The sequence below is a fragment of the Molossus molossus genome, unplaced genomic scaffold (assembly GCF_014108415.1).
Source record: "Molossus molossus isolate mMolMol1 unplaced genomic scaffold, mMolMol1.p scaffold_m16_p_1, whole genome shotgun sequence".
Classification (NCBI taxonomy): Eukaryota; Metazoa; Chordata; class Mammalia; order Chiroptera; family Molossidae; genus Molossus; species Molossus molossus.
This window is the reverse complement of record NW_023425344.1, coordinates 194,869,498-194,892,193: the sequence shown is the minus strand read 5'-3', so window position 1 is coordinate 194,892,193 and position 22,696 is coordinate 194,869,498. Positions and strand designations below refer to the sequence as shown.

Genomic DNA, 22,696 nt, shown 5'->3' with positions numbered 1-22,696 from the left:
GCCAATTCCTTTCCCTTTGGTTTTCCTGAGGTTCTACATCCAGCATTCCTTGCACTTCTGACTCCATCTTGCCATATGCTTCCTGAGGACCCAAACTGATTTTGCTATCAACTCACACAGTATGAATAGGCAAAGCCTACTAGCTCACTCTTGATATGGGAAGATTCTAAAACGTCCTCATGGAACGTAGCCATAGGAGGGAGCTGAAAATGTTCCATTGGATTACCCCAAAATAAGGTAGACCCTACAAAGATGGGGTGGCTGAAGAGGGCTCCTGCTGGGAGCTGGTTGCAAGGAGAGCTACTACTTATTTTAAAAATATCATTTATTGAGTACTTATTATGTGACAGGAACCATGGTAAGAGCTTTCCATACATTGTTTCATTCGGTACTTACACAACTCTAGTATGTGTCTCCATTTTCCAGATAAGGAAGTAGATTAGATGTTGGGCTTGGATTTGAACTGAGGACTGTATAATGCCAAAGCTAATGCTCTTAACTTTTAAAACACATACCTATACATCCACCCACATGATGTGATGTATATTTAAAATTTGAGTTTCCGTGGGAGAAAAAATATCAACTAGAAAAAAATGTAAGAGAAAAAGAAATCCAATGAATAGAAATGGCCTATAAACTTGTAAAGAGGAAGAAGAAATAAAAGCATTGAGATTTTGTAGGAAAAGTTTTAAGTATCTTGATCTGTTACTGTACTAGTTATTTGTTCTTGGAGATATACAGTCTCTCTGGGCCTCAGTTTTACAAATCTATTAATGAGGCAGTTGATGAGGCGGTTTCAATTTCATTTCAGTTCTAACATTCTGTATTTTCTTCAGATGGAACTTTTTATTTAGTTTATCATTTGGTATAAAGAGAAATCAAACTAACATGTTTCACTGTTTTCACCAAATCCCACAGTTAGTAAGATGACCTGATGGGCCCCAACGTGGACGGTGGATTTCATAATTCACTAAGAGAAACAACCTGCCAGGGTCCCAGGACGGTGTAGTAAGGACCACGGGTACCTCATACACAGGCCCTACTGAAAGTCTGTCTACTTTTTCTCAGTCCCTTCCTTGGCATGAACTCCTCATGGGTAATCACTGTGTATATTTTTGGTATTGGTGGTGGTGTGTATGAGAACTGGGATAAAAGCAGAACTTTTTAGCTAAAAACAGTAAATATAACCATCCTCTAATTATGATATAGGTTTTTTTTTTTGTTAAATGAGAAAAGGAACATAAAACATATGAAAAGTGCTTTGAAGAATATTCATTTGAAAAGCCTCATTTGAGTCTCTATTTTTCCCCTTGAACTAAAAATGAGTAGCTATTAACTATTAATTGATGTTTGGTCAAAGAGCAAGAGAAATACACAACCCAGAGAGATGCTACAGTCTCAGATACCAGCCTAGTTCCACAGGGCTGGTGCTGTGCTGTCCTGCAGGTTTCCCGGATGATGTATACGACGCAGACAAGAAAAGCAGCGTGAGCCTCTCGCACACACAGAAGCAACGTTGTGAGTTGATGGGTATTCACTAGCCCTACCGTGGTAATCATTTTGCAATACGTACACATATCAAATCATTATGTTGTATACCTTAAACTTCACAATGTTATATGTCAATTATATTTTGATCAAGCTAGGGGAAAAAAGAAAAACAGTGTGGGCATTTCTGGGAGGAATGAGATGGAGGAAAGAAAACAATGCATTAGTCTTGGAGACAGGAATGTAAAAAAACTCACTAGTTTACTATGTTAAAAAAAGATGGCACATTTATTGCTACATAAATGTTATATACATATTGTGTTTTCTGTTACAGTGACAGAAAAAATTTGAACTTCTTGCTGCTGGTTGAAAAGATTTATCAATAATACCTTGAATTTGACACAGGATACAAATCTGCAATAAACCAACAATGGAAACTGGAGAACAAGATGAGAAGCAATTCATCTCGGACAATTAGCTCTTACAATACTCCATAGGTACTACACGGTATGCTAGAATCCTACTATGGTCTTAAAATGCTATTGTAAATTTCTGATATTAATGAACAGGTTATGGTAAATAACCCTACATTTTTACTACCTAATATAATAAAATAAAGTAAGAAACTTTTTACTGAAAACTTTTCGATTTCAAAAATCTAGAAAGAGTAATATTTAGAATTCAAGAAATTTTCTTACAAGATTATTGTATAAAAGACTAGCTACAGTGAAAAATAAGCCAAATGTTTTTTTCTTTCTATTTTATGAAGGAAAGCTTCTGGGCATACTGCAAAGTCTAATATAGCGAAAAAGACAACAAGCTCTGAAGAAAAAAGGCCAGGCAGTGGCATATGTTCACTCACACATCATAAGCAACAATTTCCGTTTAGCTGATTAACACTGAAATGAAGAACAAGGCCACAGAGAGAGTCTGATGTAACTGGAGAATATATGCAAATTAAAGTAACCAAAAAGTCCACTAAGTTCACAAAAGACTGATTTGTTAGGAATCATCCTGATTGGAGGATCTGAAGTTCTGTCTTGTTTTTGTTCTTTCAAATTAACAGAAATCTTTTAAGTTACATAGTGATTTGGGTCCTTTCTTCTGTGTGCTGATTGCCACTGTTGATATTGGCTATAAGGAATTATTAAGCCAAGACAACCTTGTTTAGCATGTTTTTCTCTCCCAGGGTGGTTGTGGTGGAAGACAGATTTCTTGGAAGTTCAAAGTGCTTATTACGTCTTAAAAAACAACTCTTAAGGGTAGGAGACAAAGGGGGTGCCTTAATGCACAGTATTAAGATGGACTGACAAGTACTAGTTTAATGCTAATCTGGCTCATCTTCTTGGGACAGGGCAGATGGTTAGCAGTTGATTAAATCACCCACTGAATTCCTCCCCACTGACCAGCCATCCAAATGACAGAGAAATAAAGGCTAGGATAAGGAAATATGGGTGACCATTGCTCTTGTATCCCATTAAGTAATTAGCTTCAGAGTGGTGTGTTCCTTTATCATACTACCTGCCTTGGTGACTACGGGTTTTGTTATGGTCACCATGAACACAGCCTGAAATCCTTGTATTTTAAATCCATTTTGTGCTTACTTATAGCTAACACTTTATAAGTACTACATGTAGTACTTACTGCTTGGAAAACAAAGCAATTTCTAAATAGTAGATTCTTCCCTTGTAATTTACACTTCTTGCTATGACAAGCTTTACTATGAAACCTAGAAGCTTGAAAAGTCTTGGTTATTATTAGAAATAAAGCAATATTTATTTTGGGGAAAATCTAGGGGACAAAATCTCCCCTTTCAAAATCTTAGCCAAGCTATGGTCACAGATGGTCTCTGCGTATCTTTGTAAGGTAAATATGGAAAGCACAGAGGGCTATATGGAGAATTCTGGACTGTGACCATAAACTATTCAGTTTCAGAGACCAAATATAACACCCACAAAGAGAAAATAAAAATGAATGAAAAAAATGAAAGCGAGAGAAATGCTACACCAACTCATATTTTCTTATTTTATGGAAAACACTATTCATATGGCAAAAGGATAGGAGAGGGCAACAAAAGACTTTTCCCTTCCTTTTTAAGACACTAATAGGTATGCCGGGAATGCTAAGGGCCAATGGTTGTCGCTGCTTTGTTCTCTGCACGTGAACAGCTTGAACGAACGCTGGCATCAGCTGAGTGCAGGTCAGCTTTCCACATTAACTTTTTCCCTTTATATGTAGACCTTACAGTTCCATAACAATAAATAAAATTTGTAGTTACAATGCATTTGTCAATTCAGTTTAGGCACAAGGCAACTTCCACGGTGAGTGGAGAGATCGAGACAGTCTCTGATTGTGCAGAAGCCACACACTGCTTGCAACAAAATGATACGCTGCAAACGTCCCACGGCTCACGTTCTACCGATGAGCTTCCTATCTTCACTTCTGATGGAAGTGTTGACCAGCTGCTTTGATCGTAGGATTACATTTGAGTTTCTTGCTTCAAGTGTTTTGTTTTTTCTTCTCCCTCCTATCAGGTTTGTCTTCAGATAATCTGAGTTGTCCAGTCCTTATGAAGAGAGTTCACCTTCTATCTAGCCTACTGATAACTCTGGAACTGTGGCAGGGAGAGCCAAGGGAGAGAACAGAACCAATTAGCACATCGTTGTTAAAAAAACAGAAACAAAAGTTGATATTCCTTATACCCAGGTTTACACTAAATTAGCAGTCAGCTAAATGACTTATAAATGAGCCTCTTTCTTTCAAGGTGTAATTGAAATGGTTAAGGTTTTTTAAAGGAGATCATGTGATTATAGAATCACACAAAATATAAGATTATACAACAGCTGTGACGATTATGCAAACCTTAATTCTGGTAACATTCAAGTTGGCAATACCTGAGCTTTGAGGTTCTACACATGCGTTTCTCTGTGGAGACGCAATGTTAACACACACACTTACTGCTACGCCCAGCCCCCCCGTCGTGTTATCAGTTTACACCTATGTTCTCTAAACTGAACATTTCTGAAGGCAAAGATCATTGTGTACTGATTTTCACACTGGTCCCAGCTCCTTGCTCAATGAATTAAGAAAATTTATAGTATAAATTTTATACATATTTATATTTTTAATGTATACAGTAGTAACTCTAAAATTTTTCCATTTTAGCTGTTTTTAATAGAAATAGTTTCAGGAAGACTCGTCTTTTTCTTTTTCAACAATAACCACAGCATTGTCTCATGACGGAGTGATGCTCTTAGGGATGGACAACTGAGATAGAGCTACCTGGCCTTACATTACGTGGTGGAAAATTCTTGTGCTTTTATAGTCATTCATTCTGTGATCATGTATCAGCTAATCTGATTCTAGCAGTTGTTTTCCTGATGCCCAGTCTCTTGCTGGTTTTACTCTGCCACCCAGTTCTATAAAGAATAGAAAGTTATCAGGTAAAACTAGACAACTACCTTTATGAAATTAGCCAAGCTATGGTCACAGATTTTAAGAAAATAAACACTGGCCTACAAAATCTAATAGAACAAAGTACATTTACCACATTTCTTATAACCTTAAAGGATTCTTGATCTCTTTTTGATAGCTGAGGTGGTCTAATTTAACCTAACCGGGGGAATTTCCTCATTACAGAGATATGGGTCGAGATGAAAGTTGTATGAGATACAGAGGCAGTAAAAAGAGCAGGAAGTAGACAGAGGGAAGACATGTGAAGTAGGGAAAGAGAGTCGAAGAGAAAGAGCTAGAGCAAGGCTGGAGAGAGAGTGAGTGAATGTGGGACAACAAACTGGAGGGAAACAAGAAAAACAAGGCACAGGCTCTGAGATGAAGGTGACAGGTGAATACAGCGCTCTGTTCACAGCCTGGTGGTCACCCGGGACCTGAGCATGAGAAATTACCTCTCTTATCATGCTTCTTTGAAATGATCTGCCCATTCAGAAAGTCACTTTTGCATTGAGAAACAGTGACATGTTTTTATTTTAAAACTTCAAAGTTTATTTTTTTAAAAACTATTTATTTTTTTCATAATAGTCTATATTTTCCACAGAATATGAAACAATGGCTTGGGTTTTGGAGGCCCACAAGTTCACTAGCTCCTGCCCGAAGTCTCTGTGGCACGCACAATCAGAGAGACTGCTGGGTGTTTTTTGTAGGGGAGAGGGCTTCGAGTTTTATCCAGTGTGCTCATGTTAGAATTATAATTGATGCTTAAAATAATTATATCAACAATTTCCCTCTTGTCCCCAAATGAAATGTTCCGTATTGGTCTAGCTTGATCCTCAGAAGGATATATGTAAGAGGTGGTAGGAACCATATTTTTCAGGAAAGGAGGAATTACTGACTGGTGCTTGTAGTTTACAAAATATTCTGTTAAATTCCAGACTTTCAGTTCAAAATGACAGCCATAAAGCTGATCAAATGAAATTGTTTTTGAAATCTTTCCCTGTCCACACCTCCCATCCATTCATCTTGGCTCAATCTGCTGATGAAACTGGGAGAAGAACCACACACTGTGAAGGCAGAGTACACACATGGAGCCTCCAGCACTAGCTAGTCCTAATCCATGGTGCTAGGTAAAATGTTACTGCCCCGAAGATTTAGTCTATATTAATTTCTGCCACCTAAATATTAACTATATCACTTAGATTATAGATAATGTGAATGCATATAGTTAACAAAAATGTGATTCATATTAACTACTTAGGCAACACTTCATATTACTTTTGTCACTCAGTTAAAAAGAAAAAATCACACAAAAGTAAACTGTGTTTAGTTCATGAAAACAAGATAAAAAGAACAGTCTTTCAACAAGTAAAATTCCAGAGAGAAAGGCATTCTGGTTCCATCATATATAACACCTTTGCATTCATCAGTAGATGTAACTGATATTTGTACAGGGAAGAAAGATGCATATAACTTGCAGTATTGATCCAATGGAAACAAGCAGTAAACAAGTTTGCATACATATAAAGATTTCATGGCAAAGTAGAGGTGGGTGGTTAACAGAAAACTGATTGAGGATACAGTCAAGTATTTTTGGTAAAGAGATGAGATAAAATGGTAGCAAAAGTATTTTTTGGTGGAACAGTCACTGCACTATTTTCTTCTTGGATCTGAATGACATTAATGATGATCCAGAACAGAACCCCAAATTCTTTACAAATGATGGGATACACTTTGAAGATGCATGCTGGCTCTCAAAGTATGACTATACAGCAGAAAGAGAAACTGTTGGACTCCAAATTACACTGAGCTTTACCACAACCAGAGCCACAGAGCGCTCCGCTCAAAGGGTCTAAGTTTAAGAAAAGTCAGGTGACCTCCCTGTACTTTCCTTTCATGCTCTTACTTACCTGGCTGATGTTTACATATGACCCATAGGGTTGGTAGTTTCACTAAGCCCAGGATGGGTTCCTGGTAGTGTGGTTGGCGGCTCTGCCGATACGGCAGAAACTTTTTCTTCTTCCCTTCTCTTAAGGCAGGCTGCTTTGGGGTTAAGATTCCTCTCTGAAAAAGAGGAAAATAATTTTTATCATTATAGTCGTAAATTATGAATCAGGAAACCTTAGGTCTTAAACTGAGCAAATTGTTGTTATTTTTCTTTCTGAGAGTTTTACTCTATGGTAATCCAAAAGTGAGACATTATTACTCAGGAATGCCTATATCTGGAGGTCTTTCCTCTAGAGAATTTAGTTTCTCTAGAAAAGAATTATCCAATTATCTGAAGATGGAGTTAACATGCTTTGCTGCCAGCATTAGGGAAGCAAAGGAGGGCTCAGGCCTCAGTTCATCTTCATGCTTCTCATATTCTCTGCTCCATTTGGTATTCCATATCTGATTTCACCTCCCCTCCCCCCCCCAAACATACTCTTTCTGTTTTTTATGGCAGAAGGAGAGAGAAGGCAGAAGCAATATGAAGTGGAGAAGAGACTGAGGGGTCTAGCTTTCCCACAGAAGACCTGCCATCAGACTTGCTGTTTCTAGGTCTGATGCCTGCTCCGATGCTCGGTACTCCAAGCAGAGCCTTTTGGGGACAGGGCTCCGTGTGGCCCACCCTCTGCTTCTTGCTGGCTTTCCTCCCTGCTCCCCCTTTTTTCTTCTGTCTGATTGAGTCAGTTACCATTAGTCTACTTTCTTTCCATCTGACATACACTTTTTGCTATCTCACTGCTATTGTTCTCTCTCCTATCTGTCCTTGTGGGTTAATTCCATTTTTATTCATTTCATTGTGATTTTAGTGGGGAGTACAGTATTATCAATGAATATGCTAAGACTACCATGTTTGACCATCTTGTTGCAACTAAAGTCTACTGGGGGTATGGTCTGGGGATTTGTTTAGGACAAGGAAAAGCCTCAGGTGATTTTGGGACCAACCAGATTTGAGAACCACTGTCCTGGTTTATTCATCTTCGAGCTCACCAAGAGACCAGAAAACTAAAACTGAACTAGTTCTATTGACTCTAAATTATGGCTGGAAGAGAAGGGAGCTGATGAGCTGACCTGTGAAAAAGTATGATGAGGAAGTTTTGACCAGTAATTCAACCTTTAGTAAAAGCTGAGAGTACAAACGTGAAGGTAGTTTGTGAAATCTGCTGAGATTAGCCCAATTGTAGTCATGATAATGTAAAGGCTTAAACTAGGCAATGGCAGGAACCAGGTAGAATTTAATATGTAGGGCACCAAGGCACAAAAAGTGCTCTGGTGCCCTGGCCGGTTTGGCTCCGTGGTTAAAGCATCAGCCTGCAGCCCAGAGAGACCCAGGTTCGGTTCCCGCTAAGGGCATGTACCCCAGTTGCAGTTTGTCCCCGGCCCTGGATGGGTCGTGCGGGTGGCAACCACTTGATGTGTCCCTTTCATGTCGATGTTTCTCTTCCTCTCTCTCCCTCCCACTCTATCTGAACAAAAAATAGAAAAATGTCCTCGAGTGAGGATAAAAAAAAAAAAAAAAAAGTGCTCTAGCAAAATATGAAGCTTGGAGTAAAAGCCAGGTCTTCCTGCTCTTTTCCAGACGCACTGCTGGGCCTCAGACTGGCTGCCCTCCTGGCATAACCACTTGTCCAGGGGGAAGGACTGTAGACAGCCGGATACAGTCTTGCAGCACCATCCCAAAACAGAGGGGAGCCCAGAGAGTCCAAAGATGCCCAAAGTAGATGTATTTCTCTGTAGAAATTGCTGGGTCCAGGAACCGCTGGGTAGGGCCCTGGCAAGGATGAAGAAGTTCTCAAAAAATGAATAGGTTACCAAAATAACTCAAAACTGCTGGAGATAAAGTCCAGGGAGACAGTAGCTATACCAAACACAGACAGACACGGCACAGGCCATTGTGGGCTGCATGAAGGGTTACATATAAATGCTGTCTGACCAACAACCATCAGAGTGCTCTGGGTTTTGAAGCCCGGAGTCTGAGGATCAGAGGAAGGGGGGCTTTCATGAATACTAAAGCAGTCCCCAGTGACTTTATAGCTCAGTGTATTTAAGTTTTGTTCAAACTCTAATCAGTCGATGGCTTCTTATGTAAAGCTTTCCAGAATTGTGTGAAAAGGTCAGTGAACAGAGCCTAGATGTGAGGTCCTCTCTGACTCAGCATTTGTTTTAGGTACTTAAGTCAAATCTTACAAATGAATGATTAAGATCCATGCAGGCATGGTGAAGTTTATAACTTTTTTCAAACATAAGAAGTATTTCTCATTTTTACATCTTGGATCTGAGAGTAGGTACTTCTAATCTTAAAAAAACTTTTTTTTCAAAACACAAATGACTGTATTTCAGCTCTAATAAACTGCAGGAAGGTAAGATATTGTATAGGAATATATTCTGGCACCACTACTGTCCAGACAGTAAGACTTTCAGCCCAGACAGAGGCAATAATCTTGACAATGAATGAGTCGAGTCAGGGCAGAAAATATCTTGGGTTGCAGAGGGGAGAATGGATGCACTGGGACCACTAACAAAGGTGTTTGGCTGCCTTCAAAGTGAGACAAAGGGTGTCAGATACAACTGCATGAAAACCTTGGGAAAAGTGACAGGACATACTGAGGTTCAAAGAACTGCTCCTGCCCAGATGAGCGGGCAACAGTCAGGATGTGTTTACGAACACCTCAAGGTGGTCTGTAATGCCCGAAGATCAGGTGTCACTAACGTTTACCCTTACAGATATTTCGAGGGTCTTAAGACAATAGGAGCAAGTATCTGGCTTTAGGGATAGGTTGGTTTTGCACGAAATAATCTATTCATCATTCTTATTCATTAAATATACTGGAGGGAAGTGGATGGATAAACTACTGTTGTATGTTTTTCGGAAAATGTGTTCTAGTTCTCTACCTCTGGTTTCCCTAAACAGAGTATTCGCCCTGTAATCAATGCAGAGGGTCCATGGTTATAGTTGTCAAGCATCTGTCTACTCCTATTCTTTTTTCTTTTCCAACTTTCTTCAAGTAAAATATTACATAAAGATCCAATCAATATGACAGACAGAATTTTCTCAATAAAGAGAGACTAGAGGCAGGGTCTGAAACTAAGGTCACACCTATAAATTATTTGTAGAAAGGCTTAGGATGAGGCCTTCATAACTTTGGATAAAAAGATATACACGTAATATGCAAAAAAGCAAGCTCAATGGTAGAACTTCTAAAGTGCCTGTATTAACTAATAACTCAGGGTCTAGCACATAGCTGGTTGGGACAGAGCAATAAATACTTGTTCAAAAAATGAAGTTTCAAAGCATCTTCAAGGTTCCATCAAACTTCTTTTTTTTTTAATCCTCACCTGAGGACAATTTTGTATTTATCTTCAGATAGAGAGGGAGGGAGAGAGGGAAGGAGAGAGAGAGAGAGAAAAATATTGATGTGAGAGAGATACATCAACTGTGAGAGAGACACACCCACATGACCCCAACCAGGACCAGGGACAAACTGCAACCGAGATATGTGCTCTTAGCGGGAACTGAACCCGGGACTCTCTGGTCCATGGGCCAACGCTCTAGCCACTGAGTCAAACCAGTCAGGGCCCATCAAACTTCTTGTAAAGTTGAACAGCTGAGGGAGCTGAGTCAGTAGTGGACAAGCCTAATAAATCACATGTTTGCCCTTAAGGACATACAGGCATGCCAGTACACACCAGCCCAAGAAGTTCATGGCATTCCTGATCAGGGATCAACAAAGAAGTCCTGATACCTTATTGGCATAGGTATAAAAGACATCCATGTGAGGCAAAGCCAGGAGGGGCCATGATCAGGCATCCTATTAAGGAGCATGACCTAGTAGGAGCCCCCAGGGTAAAGCAGGCAAGAAACTAAGTGCAGAGAAATAGAAAAGACAGGAAGGAGCAGGAGGAGGACAGGTCTAGGCAGGTAAAGTCAACAGTGTGGGAGACCAGAGCCTCAAGCACAGAGACACTGAGTGCTAATGCCAAGCAGCAGGCGGAGGCCGGCTGTCCTGCCCTGTTACACAGGATTACTCTGCGGGTTTGTGCGGAACACGGAACCAACAGATACTGTTTAATACACTGAGACTGAGGCGAGAGAACTAGAAAGAAAACGTGACCCAGATGATGCAGTGGCAGAAGTACTAGTTGAACTTGGAAACAATTTGCCCATGCAGAAGAGTGAGTGAAACAGAAATGTCTGCCCACCTGAGGCAGAACAGTTATGTATCTTTGCTGAACCTACTTACCTCTGACTTGCTGTTCTAGACTAAGGATGACTGCCACGGCCTGATGAAGAATAAGGAGTTTTGTTTGGGGTTTCTCACTCTTTAAGTGAAGCTGACACATGCGACCAAGCTCTTTGAATGCCTCATTGATATCCCGCACACGCAAGCGTTCTCTGGCATTGTTGGCCATCCGCCTTTCCTTCTCCCTTTCTATCTTTTGTTCTGGGTTCAAATCTTCATCTTCATTAGTACTGCTGGAAAACAAAGAAACAACAATGTCTGTTAGGTTCCCTATAAAACATAGGTATGTTTACTAAATGAAACTGTAAAGTATAAAGATGGAAATAAAAATTACCTATAAATTTTACCAAACAGTAGTAATAGCTACACTTCACACGAATGTTTATTTCTTTAAAGTCTTTTTTCAATGCACGTATATAGTTGTATAATTGAAATTATAACACACACAGGGTGGGGGCAAAAGTAAGTTTACAGGTGTGAATATGCAAAACACAGTTTCCTCTTGTAGTATCATTATTTATTAATTATTGTATTATTTTCCATACAAACAACTGTAAATCTATTTTTGCCCCTCCTTGTACATTAAAAAATGCATTTTGACTGCATGTTACAGCATGAAGACTTCTCCATGCTAGCAAAACTCTTCATAAACATAATTTGAATGACTACATAATATTCTAGGCACTTTGCTACTCAAAATGTGACCAGCATTATCAGCATTGCTGGAGCTTGTTGAACATACAAAATCTCAGGTTCTGCAACATACTGAATCAGAAGCTGCATTTTCAGAAGACCTCAGCTGGTTCATATGCACATTAAAGTGTGGGAAGCACTGTCCTAGTACACTAATGTATTAATTTCCTTAATCTGTGAAGTCACCTGGTAAAGAGGAAGAAAAGCTGTGAGAGAAAATGACTACTTTTTGTTCCAGAGAGAAATATCATCATCAGAGGTGATAATTAAAAACATGGGTGAGCCCTGGCTGGTTTGGCTCAGTGGTTAGAGCGTCGGCCTGCGGTCCTGAGAGACTCGGGTTCAGTTCCCGCTAAGGGCATGTACCTCGGTTGCAGTTTGTCCCCGGCCCTGGTTGGTCGTGCGGGTGGCAGCCACTCGATGTGTCCCTTTCACATCGATGTTTCTCTCTCTCTCCCTCCCACTCTGTCTGAACAAAAAATGGAAAAATGTCCTCGGGTGAGGATTAAAAAAAAAAAAAAAAAAAAAACATGGGTGAACTGGCCCTGGCTGGGTCAGGTGGTTGGAGCACTGTCCCATACACCAAAAGGTTGTGGGTTCGATTCCCAGTCAGGGCGTGTATGGGAGGCAACTGATTGATGTTTCTCTCCCACATTGATGTTTCTCTTTCTCTCCACCCCCTTCTCCTTTCTCTCTCTAAAAAGAAATCAATAAACATATCTTTGAGAAAGGATTTTAAAAAATTAAAAAATAACAAAAAAATATGGCTAAATGAGAACAATTTTTTGAAGGACAAATTGGTAAAATAAATCCAAAGCCTCAAAATGTTCATTACCTCTTAACCAGCAATTCCAACTTTAGAAATTCATCCTATGGATATAATTAGAGATGTACATAGAAATTTATGTAAAGAAAGTTGATCACAGAACTATTACACGAGTAACACAATGGAGGCCAATGATAGGAGATGGGTTAGAGAAATAAATCACAATACATCCAGACAACGGTCAACTAGGCAGCCTCTAAAAAATCAAGCTGCAGATCACATTAAGTAAAAGGTGCCAGACACAAAAGACTATGTACTGTAAGAACCTATTTACATGCACTTCTAGAAAAGACAACTATGTTCAGGGAAAGCAGATCAGTGGTTGCCAGGGGATGGGAGAGGGTACTGATTATAAAGGGCATGTGAAAACATTTTGGGGTGGTAGAAATATTCTTCCATTTTTGCAGAAAACATGTAGGGATAGATGAAAATGTTAAAAATATATTTGTTAAATAAAAAAAGTTGAAATTATAAAAGCTATATCCAGTTTGATTCAAATTTAAACTACAATTATGGAAAAAGAGATATTCCTTGAAAAGTAGACAGTGGTTAATTTTAGGGAGTAAAGTTTCTTGTGATTTTTGTGTATACTGTTCTGTATTTTCAAAATTCTAATACAAATGTGTTAAGAAATCAGGAAAAAAAAATTGAGGGAGATGCTTTGGAATAAATTTTAGAAAATTCTATTTATAGTTCAGAAATAAATTACTGAGCAGAGTCGGTCTCTCAGAACCTTAGAACGATGTGCACGAAGAAGACATGCTCTCCCCTTTCCTAACACCTTGAGTACTGCAATAAAGAAGTACACAACAGCCCTGGCCAGTTTGGCTCAGTGGTTAGAGCGTCGGCCTGCGGTCCGGAGAGACCCGGGTTCGGTTCCCGCTAAGGGTATGTGCCTCGGTTGCAGTTTGTCCCCGGCCCTGGTTGGTCGTGCGGGTGGCAGCCACTCGATGTGTCCCTTTCACATCGATGTTTCTCTCTCTCTCTCTCTTCCTCTCTCTCCCTCCCACTCTATCTGTGCAAAAAATGGAAAAAAATGTCCTCGGGTGAGGATAAAAAAAAAAAAAAAAAAAAAAAAAGTACACAACAGAGTCTTACAATCTAATTGTCAAGAACTACAAAAAAAGCATTCTTTTGGTAACAGAGAATCACTGGCACTTTCACTGTAAAGATGGTCATTTATCAGAATTTTCAGGAGCACTTAAAAATACAGCTTTCAAAGGTCCACTACCAGTTACTGATTTAGTGAGCCTGGGTTGAGGGCCAGTCACCTGTACTTTTAAAATGTTTCAGCAGTCTGTGCAGCACGACTGGAAACCACTGCAAGATCCAGAGACATCAGTGATCTCCCTAGGATCACAAAGCCAATTAGTGGCAGTGTAACAAGAACCCTGGTCAGTGCTCAATGGAAGGAAATCTATACCACATACCTAGCATTACCATCATCATACTAACTTAGTATGTTTAATGAGTGTTTACTGCATGCAAGACAGTATATATAGGGCTTTACGTGCATCCGTTTCAGTTTATTCCCACAAGGATTCTAGCTCAGAGAGCTGTAATGATTTGCCCAAGGTCACTTGGCAAGTATATGATGGAGCCACGGAGAAAACCCACACTAGCTTTACTTGTCCAAAGGATATATTATTACTCTATTAACTATTATTAATTACTAAGTATTATTATTATCCTATTACACTGTCTTCTCAATTTCTGATGACCTATAACAGGGCTCAGTAAACTATGACTGGGGAGCTGGCTACCTATTTTTGTAAATAAAGTTTTATTGGAAGGGCCAGTCCATTGTTAATGTGTTGTCTGTGGCTGCGTTTCTGCTGCGATGGTAGAGCTGAGTAGTTGCGACTGAGACCACATGGACCACAAAGCTGAATATGTTTACTACCTGGCCCTTTACACAGAAAATCCGCCAACCTCTGACCTACAAGATGAGAAGATGGATGAGGAGGAAACATGCCAATTACTTCCCTTAAAATTCCATTTGAACAATAAAACTATGGAAGAATTAAGATGCCTCAAAGGAGTGGTCTATAGATTCCAGGACCCAGTCTTCACTTCTACATCCTCTGCACAAATGAGTATAATGCATACTAAAGTAATAGCATTAATATCTTAAAATTTACTTTTGCCAAAGAGACATGTTGAAAATAGTGAAAATGTCAAAGGCCAAAGGACACCTTTTTAGTATGCGAATACAGGAAGGACCATGCTGTTTTTTAAGTTATATCTATCACACTTAACTGTAATCTCCTTTGTGCTGTAATTTAATACAAAGAACGTTTATAATATAAATATCTATATGTGATATATACATATTATTGATAAGTGGATATAAACCAAGAAACAGGCTGGACCACACATATACCAAAACATCAATTTTTTTTTTTTGGTTTATCTTCATCTGAGGATATTTTTCCATTGACTTTTAGAGAGAGTGAAGGAAGGGAGGGAGGGAGGGAGAGAGAGAGAGAGAAACATCAATGTAAGAGAGACACATTGACTGGTTGCCTCCCACACAACTCTAACCTAGGCTAGGGATCGAACCTACAACCCAGGTACATGTCCTTGACCTGGAATCAAACCTTAAATGTCTATACTGTACAATTTAATTTGTTTTAGCTATTTTGTCCTCTAATTGTCTTAAGACTGCAAGCACTGAGGGGAGAAGTATAATTCTTTTTTATATAGACCCTAAAATAGTGTGGTATAATGAAAAGCATATTTTTTGAGGCAGCTTCATTTGATTCCCTTTTAGGGATGCTGTGAAGATTAAATGAGATGAACATAAAGTCCCAACACAGTACTTGGAACATAGCTGACAATGAATGCACGACACCCTTCAATTTTCCAAGTGCTTTCAGCCATGGAAAATGAGTGATATTTAACACCTGGATGCTAACAAATACCTTGTTCTGCCTCGAGATGAAACCTTGATATCTTTTTGGGAGGATTCATCATCTGATTTCATGTCATCTGATGAAGGAGGTTCATGCAGGTTTTCATCTTTCTCTTTGTTTTCAGTCTTGATTTCTGTCGGCACAACAGTTCCAGACTGACTTTGCAAGCCACCTAGCACAGAGGGAAACAAACAAAACAATAAGACGGTAAAAAGCTATCTAGATGATAAATACCCTTAGTTGTTAGAGGGCTATGAGGGAAATCTGAAGATGTAGGAAAGTATGCTATTTAGAGCTGGAAAGAGCATATCTTAAGAGAAAATCATTTTTTAAAGCACTTGCATTTAGAAGAACAGGCCTGGCCTTGATGGTCAGTGTAATGCTCGCTTTCAGGCACTATTTAACAAATGAACAAGGTTAGGAGAAATTTGATGGAATTATAGAAACTGACTTCTAAGATTTTGCCAAGGAAAAGAAAATAAACTTTAACATTTTCCTGGATACATACAATAAAATAGGTGTCATGGTTCAATGTAACAGGAAGAACTTTACTTTAGTATGCTTAATATTAGCTATATAGTTGTACTTTTTATAAGTTCTATTATAACATTTACCAGTTTGCTTTTTGACAGAGTTGTTTCTACAAATGAACTGTTTTCTAAACAACAGCTACTATCATTCAGAGCTCTCAACATACTCAGATATATCTTCCCCACTGCCTCTTGGGACCATGAAGGCTCAGTCCTGAGGGGAAATGATTAAGGAAGACAGACATGACATAAGCAAGAGCAGGTAAGAAAACGACAGGTAAAAACTGAAGAACAGTTTGCATGTGGTTCTATCCATAAGTACCTATAATTCATCCAGCTAAATGGGCCAGTGGAAAGCCTAAACATCTACCCTCTACATTCATGGAATTCTCCCACCGAAGTGACTCTGAGTCACAGATATCAATTTGCCTGTGAGAAGGTGATAGTCTTCCAAATGATACCCCTGCCTGCATGATTACTGAAAACCAACAATACAGTTACCTCTGTAATTTTCTTGTGTTTTGTGGTTCAGGTCTGTACTGGAAGCAGTGACTGTACTGGACAGGACTGAATGACTGCCGTTGAGACTGACAGAGTCTTCTCGATGAGTTCCAACCTAAAGTTAAAAAAAAGTCAAGACAGTTCAGGGGCAACAATTGTTTAAATTCTTTTACTGGGTCTAGTAGGGAAAACAATAGTACTCATCTGAATTGAGCAACTTTTCCGAATTTTGGATTTCAAACGACTTGACAGTAACTTAAATTTATTTTAAAAAGTTTTATTTAAAAAATTGCAGCCTGGCCAGTGTGGCTCAGTGGTTGAGCATTGACCCATGCACCAAAAGGTCGCTGGTTCGATTCCTGGTCAGGGCACATGCCCAGGTTGTGGGCCAAATCCCCAGTGGAGGGAATGTAGCAGGCGGCCAATCGATGTTCTCTCTCATTGATGTTTCTCTCTCCCTCTCCCTTCCTCTCTCTCTAAAATCAATAAAGAAAAAAAGTTTAAAAAGAAATTGCAACTCCAAATTTAATATCCCATAAAGGATTACAGCAAATGAACTAATAGAGACAAAGCACTCCAGAAGTTATGAAGTACTACACATTATAAGATCTAGTAATAATCCTGTATGAACTGATCTGAAAACTTATTCCAAATACTATCGAAATACAGAGTGGAGCAAAAATAAGTTTAAAGTTGTGACTATGTGAAAAAGAGTTTATTCTTGTTTACTTATTAATTATTGTATTATTTTTCAGATGAACAACTATAAACCTATTTTGCCCCACCCTGTATATTAAAGTATGCATGAATTTGTATTTAAGAAAATATTACTAGACTCCAAGTAATAATAGTAGTAATAATATTTATCTAGACTATGGCATGCCCTTTCCTCACACACATATGTAAGTGTCCTGTTTTTCTTCATCTAAATGCCTGCCCTCCAAAAATTTTAAAGAGCAGCAAAAGGCAATACAAAATTAAATAACTTAAAAGTTCTGTGTTGCCAGGCAATAAAAATGCCATATGGTTTTATTCTTTTCCAATCAAACTTACACAAGTCACAATTAACTCGAAATGGGAAGTTAAGACATGCAAACACCACCAAATATTTGGCTATTGCAGTATTTTCAGAAAATTGGTTACAAATGAAACTTTATTAGAACAGTAGCAGACGTGTCAACTAGAAGATTAAGCCTTTAATTAAAGAGGTTTATTGCCTGGAGTTATATTTGAGAACCACTGTTTTCAATAAATCCTTCAATCCTAGTAAATTGTGGAGGTCTGAATTCCTCTTGAGTAATATAGCTTTTTATCTTTAATGACACTGTATGGATTTTATCCTAAGAGGTATATAAACACCCATTTGGTTTCCTATGAGCTAAACAAAAGAAACCAAAGCAAAGTTTTAGGCAAAAGAGAACATTTGGTAGTGGACCTAACTAGAAGATATCAAGTCTTCTACCCCTCTTTTAAAAAAAGGTATGTCCTCTATCTATCCTTTTTCTTATCTTTAATGTAGTTTTTAAAAACCCATTTAATGTATTACACAACCACTTTTAAAATTATTTGAGGATTAGTCACTGCTGAGGATTAGCTGTCACTACTCCCTTAGATGATCAAGCACGACTATATCTTTTTTCTAAACCACACAATTTCATCATGCTTTGGAATCAAAATCTTAAAGCCAGGAAGGGACAACAGAAACTACTGTTATCCCCTTATGAAATCTTCCCTAAGTCTTTAGATTTCCCCCCAAAACATACTTGAGAAAAATCTGGAGAACTAAACCTAACAACCAGTGAAAAAGAGGGTTGTGAAACAATAGAGAAAATTATTCTTAAAATATTTCATGATCTTCTGTGTCCAGGGAATCCTAGTCATGTTTATTCTTAACACATAGGATGCTTTCTTGCTAGCTATGAACTGCTCAACAATTTAAGGAGAAGGTCAGTTCAAAAATTCCACTTTATAAAAATAGATATGGTATAAATATAATATACAGCAGCAAAATTTTTGAGAATTTAAGAGCCTAGGCCTATTGAAAAGATAAAATACTGGAACAATTTTAAATGGCTGAAGAAATCATTGCACAATAAAGTAAAAGCTAAGATTTCTGTATTTGTTTTTATAATAATCTTAAAAATAAAACTTTCTCTGATCTTTGGTAATATGTACTAATTCTACTCTTACCTTAGTATTTTGATCTGTCATACCAAGTAATTTAAAAATTTAAACGTATGTATATTTACTACGTGTGAAACGCATTTTACAGTGCTGTAAGACAGTAATCACCGGACAGTAACAAACTAAATTTTCATTCATTTGAGTGATGATGCCATCTGCTAAATTCTTATTTCTTTTTACTTCATTATTATACATAATTCTTTGATTTTCTGAATCCTTACTAATAAACTGTTCTATCACCTCCTTTCTGATGAAAGGCTTGGCAGACAAAGGATCATTACCTAAACAATAAATCTTAGAGAGTTTGCCTTTCCCTGAAGGAAAATCAGAAAGGTTGCTTGATTAGTTTTGGGATACAAATGCCAGCATATATTTTTGTCTTTATGAAATACTTCAAACTATTTTCTCACACCAACCTACATCACTGCCCTCCACCCCCACCCCCAAAATCAAATCTTTAAAAATTGGCCTCAGACTAACACAACACTTGAAGTCTGGAATTTTTCATGTTAATGAGGTTAGCAGGAACTTTTTCTTTGTAACCTGATTCCCCGTGCAAATGGCCCTCATATATTTTCTGGAGAATTTGACTTTCACAGTTCTTATAGTTCTCTTTAACCCTCGCTCACCTTGGCTCCCATGTCCTCCCTTTAATCTGCAGTTACCCATTCAAATGGCTCTGTCCACACACATACGACAGGTGTATAAACAGTTCTTTGTCTGGGCACAGAGCCTGTGAGGCCAGCCAGATAGGATTCTGTTTAATTGTTCGTCTCGTTAGCATACAGCTGACAGACTGCTTCTATTGGAGGAGTAGCAGAGGAAGGCAAACCCTTAGACCTGCTATGCTCAACATTTCAATTATTATGAAGAGCTCCATGTCAGAATAAAAGGCCCATCCCTTTAAACATCATCATCCTTGATTCTGAATATTCACAATCTGTGTATGGCCTTACTTTTGTGGAAGCACCCCTCAAGAAACCTGTTTTCATTTCATTTGGCCAATGGCTTTAGCACTCATGATGGAAAAATGTTAAATCTAATTAGTTGATGAATAAGGGGTCTTGTGAATTAAGGAACAGACTAAAAAGTACTCAGTATGAATTCCACTCTGATTCTGAATTCTATTCTAATAATTTGTTCAATTTATACTATTCACTGAATACTAATGATTTAAATTAATCAGTACTAATCTACAGACTGATAAAAGGAACTTTACGTACCATATGCATTTTGTTTTACCTAAAGAGGAGTTCTATGCTGCAAACTTAACAGAATTAAATTTGTTATGGTTCTTTTTAATGATAGTTCTATAATATAGAACCTATATGATTTTCAAACTTTAAAAAATGCTGCCATTTTGAACGATTTTAAATTTAAAAACTGGTATCAAAATCCTTAAAAGCACTATAATGTGGTCTTAATGAAAATACAAAATTTTTAATTGCCCATTTAAGAAAAAATAAAACACAGTTAAAAATAAATTAATCCAATTTAGCTGAAACCTAGACAAACAATTCTTACAGCATACAAATTTATACCAATAACATTAAATACTATCTAAATACAAGGTTAAAATTATTCCAAATTCCTTCCTTCCTCCCTCATCCAGGATATTTTTCCACTGATTTTTAGATAGAGTGGGAGGGAGAGAAACACTGATGTGAGAGAGACACACTGATTGCCTTCCACATGACCCTGAATTGAAACCACAACCCTTCGGTCTGGGGACTGACGTTCTAACCACTGAGCAAAACTAGCCAGCGCTCCAAATTTATTTTGATAAGTGACAAAAGTGCTAATTTTAAACAAAATACTACCCTATTTTCCTGTTAGTTTTCAACAACTTAATCTTACATTTCTTAGAATTTGGAAAAGTCTCTCTAACTGCTTTAGCATTTGGAAAACAGACAATTTATATTTTTAAAAAATCACATAAGGTAGCTTTAAATTTCATGAATTAACATCATTTATTCTGCTCTCATACAATAATTACCACAGATCTCCACAACAACTTCACAACTTAAGCAACAACAAAACCCAGAAAAAAAAAAAAAAAAAAATGCCTGGATTAAATTTCCCTGAATTTGCAACAACAACAACAAAAAAATCAAAAGACCTCATGGATGGAATTTTATCCTACACCATAAATAAGGAACTTTTTAAGATTTGCACCAAGCTTCCATTAATACAAAAAGCTCCTAATCTAACTTAGTTTGGTTTGAAGTTGAAATCACCGAGGAATAACTGAGTACTCTGTGTTAAAGATAAAAGTGCTATCATGGATCTATCTCAGTGGGCCTCAGTATTTTATTTATTTTATTTCATTTCATTTTATTTTATTTTATTTATTTTTATTTATTTATTTATTTTATCCTCACCCGAGGACATTTTTCCATTTTTTGTACAGATAGAGTGGGAGGGAGAGAGAGGAAGGGAGAGAGAGAGAGAAACATCGACATGAAGGGACACATCGAGTGGCTGCCACCCGCACGACCAACCAGGGCCGGGGACAAACTGCAACCGAGGTACGTGCCCTTAGTGGGAACCGAACCCGGGTCTCTCCAGACCGCAGGCGGACACTCTAACCGCTGAGCCAAACCGGCCAGGGCCATTTTATTTTTTATTTAGTTAATTTATATTTGTTACAGATGTTTCTCCTTTAAGGGCCTCAGTATTTTAGATATTACAGCCATAAACAGATGTGATGTACAATAACTTTATATTGCAGAAACTTCTTTGTAATGCCCAAGTGAAATTAAAGGTTCACATCTCTTTTAGTTTTCTACTTAATACAAGTATTTTTCCTGTCAGCAGTTTATTCCAAGAGTTTATTCTTACATTAAGTAAATGAGAGCAAAACTAAAGTCCAGTGCTGACATTTTAATACTTCTAAAAACCCCGATTTTTGTGCCTTAAAATTTAAATGATACATTAATCACATTTCAATGAGAGTGTCTGATGAAAAGTCTTAAGTTTTACATTTGCATTAAAAAAATATGGAGAAATCATCAAAAATACTTGAAGGAAATAGAACATTAAGTAAATGAAAATGTTAACCCCATGAAAAAAATAAGAGCACGAGCCCTGGCCAGTTTGGCTCAGCGGTTAGAGCATCGGCCTGCGGTCCGGAGAGACCCGGGTTCGGTTCCCGCTAAGGGCACGTACTTCGGTTGCAGTTTGTCCCCGGCCCTGGTTGGTCGTGTGGGTGGCAGCCACTCGATGTGTCCCTTCACGTCGATGTTTCTCTCTCTCCCTTCCTCTCTCTCCCTCCCTCTCTATCTGTACAAAAAATGGAAAAATATCCTCAGGTGAGGATAAAAATAAATAAATAAATAAATAAATAAGAGCACGACATGGAGGGACCTGGAAAGTATTGTCCTAAGCGAAACAAGCCAGAAAAGACAAGTTTCATATGATCTCACTTATTTGTGGATTATGATGAACGTTACAGTCTGAGGAATGGGGTAGTCCCAAAGATGTGGAAGTGGGGTACAGAATGACAATCCCAAGAAGAGGGGGTTGGGGGTAGAGAAAAACCACGAACTTATATGCATGTACGCATGAACAATGGACATGGACAAAAAAGCTGGGGACAGGGAGGGGAGGGAGGGGGAGGAGGGAATCAGTGGGGGTAAAAGGAGAAACATCAGTAACAAAAATAAATTAATTTAAAAAAAAAGAGCAAATATTAAAACTATACCAGCCTGATTACACTAATTATACCTATTTCCTGGTTTCTTTTTCCAGTATAATAATCTTTCAGGAAATTTAATTTTTGTGTATATTAGATAGCTACAGTATGTCAAAAGCTTTCTGTGGTTGAAACTTCATTTAATTCTTAACTTTGATAGAGTCAAGTCTATTCAGTTAAAAGAAACA

At 38.1% G+C, this 22,696-nt stretch overlaps 1 protein-coding gene across 11 annotated transcripts in view; it reads right to left on the bottom strand.

The window, feature by feature from the left end:
* Positions 1-1,748: 1,748 nt before the first annotated feature.
* The window catches only part of TCF12 (transcription factor 12), a 355,331-nt gene continuing 334,383 nt past the window's right edge, over positions 1,749-22,696 (bottom strand). For 9 of the 11 annotated variants that reach the window (XM_036241038.1, XM_036241044.1, XM_036240996.1 and 6 more), the window contains 5 exons: positions 16,631-16,745; positions 15,609-15,771; positions 11,166-11,398; positions 6,849-7,002; positions 1,758-4,102 (listed from right to left, as the gene is read on the bottom strand). In XM_036241038.1, coding sequence (XP_036096931.1) covers positions 6,860-7,002; positions 11,166-11,398; positions 15,609-15,771; positions 16,631-16,745 — 654 coding nt within the window. In that variant the 3' untranslated portion in view covers positions 1,758-4,102; positions 6,849-6,859. Of the gene's footprint in view, positions 4,103-6,848; positions 7,003-11,165; positions 11,399-15,608; positions 15,772-16,630; positions 16,746-22,696 lie in introns of all 11 variants that reach the window. The other 2 variants (XM_036241005.1, XM_036241022.1) reach the window with 1 other exon arrangement.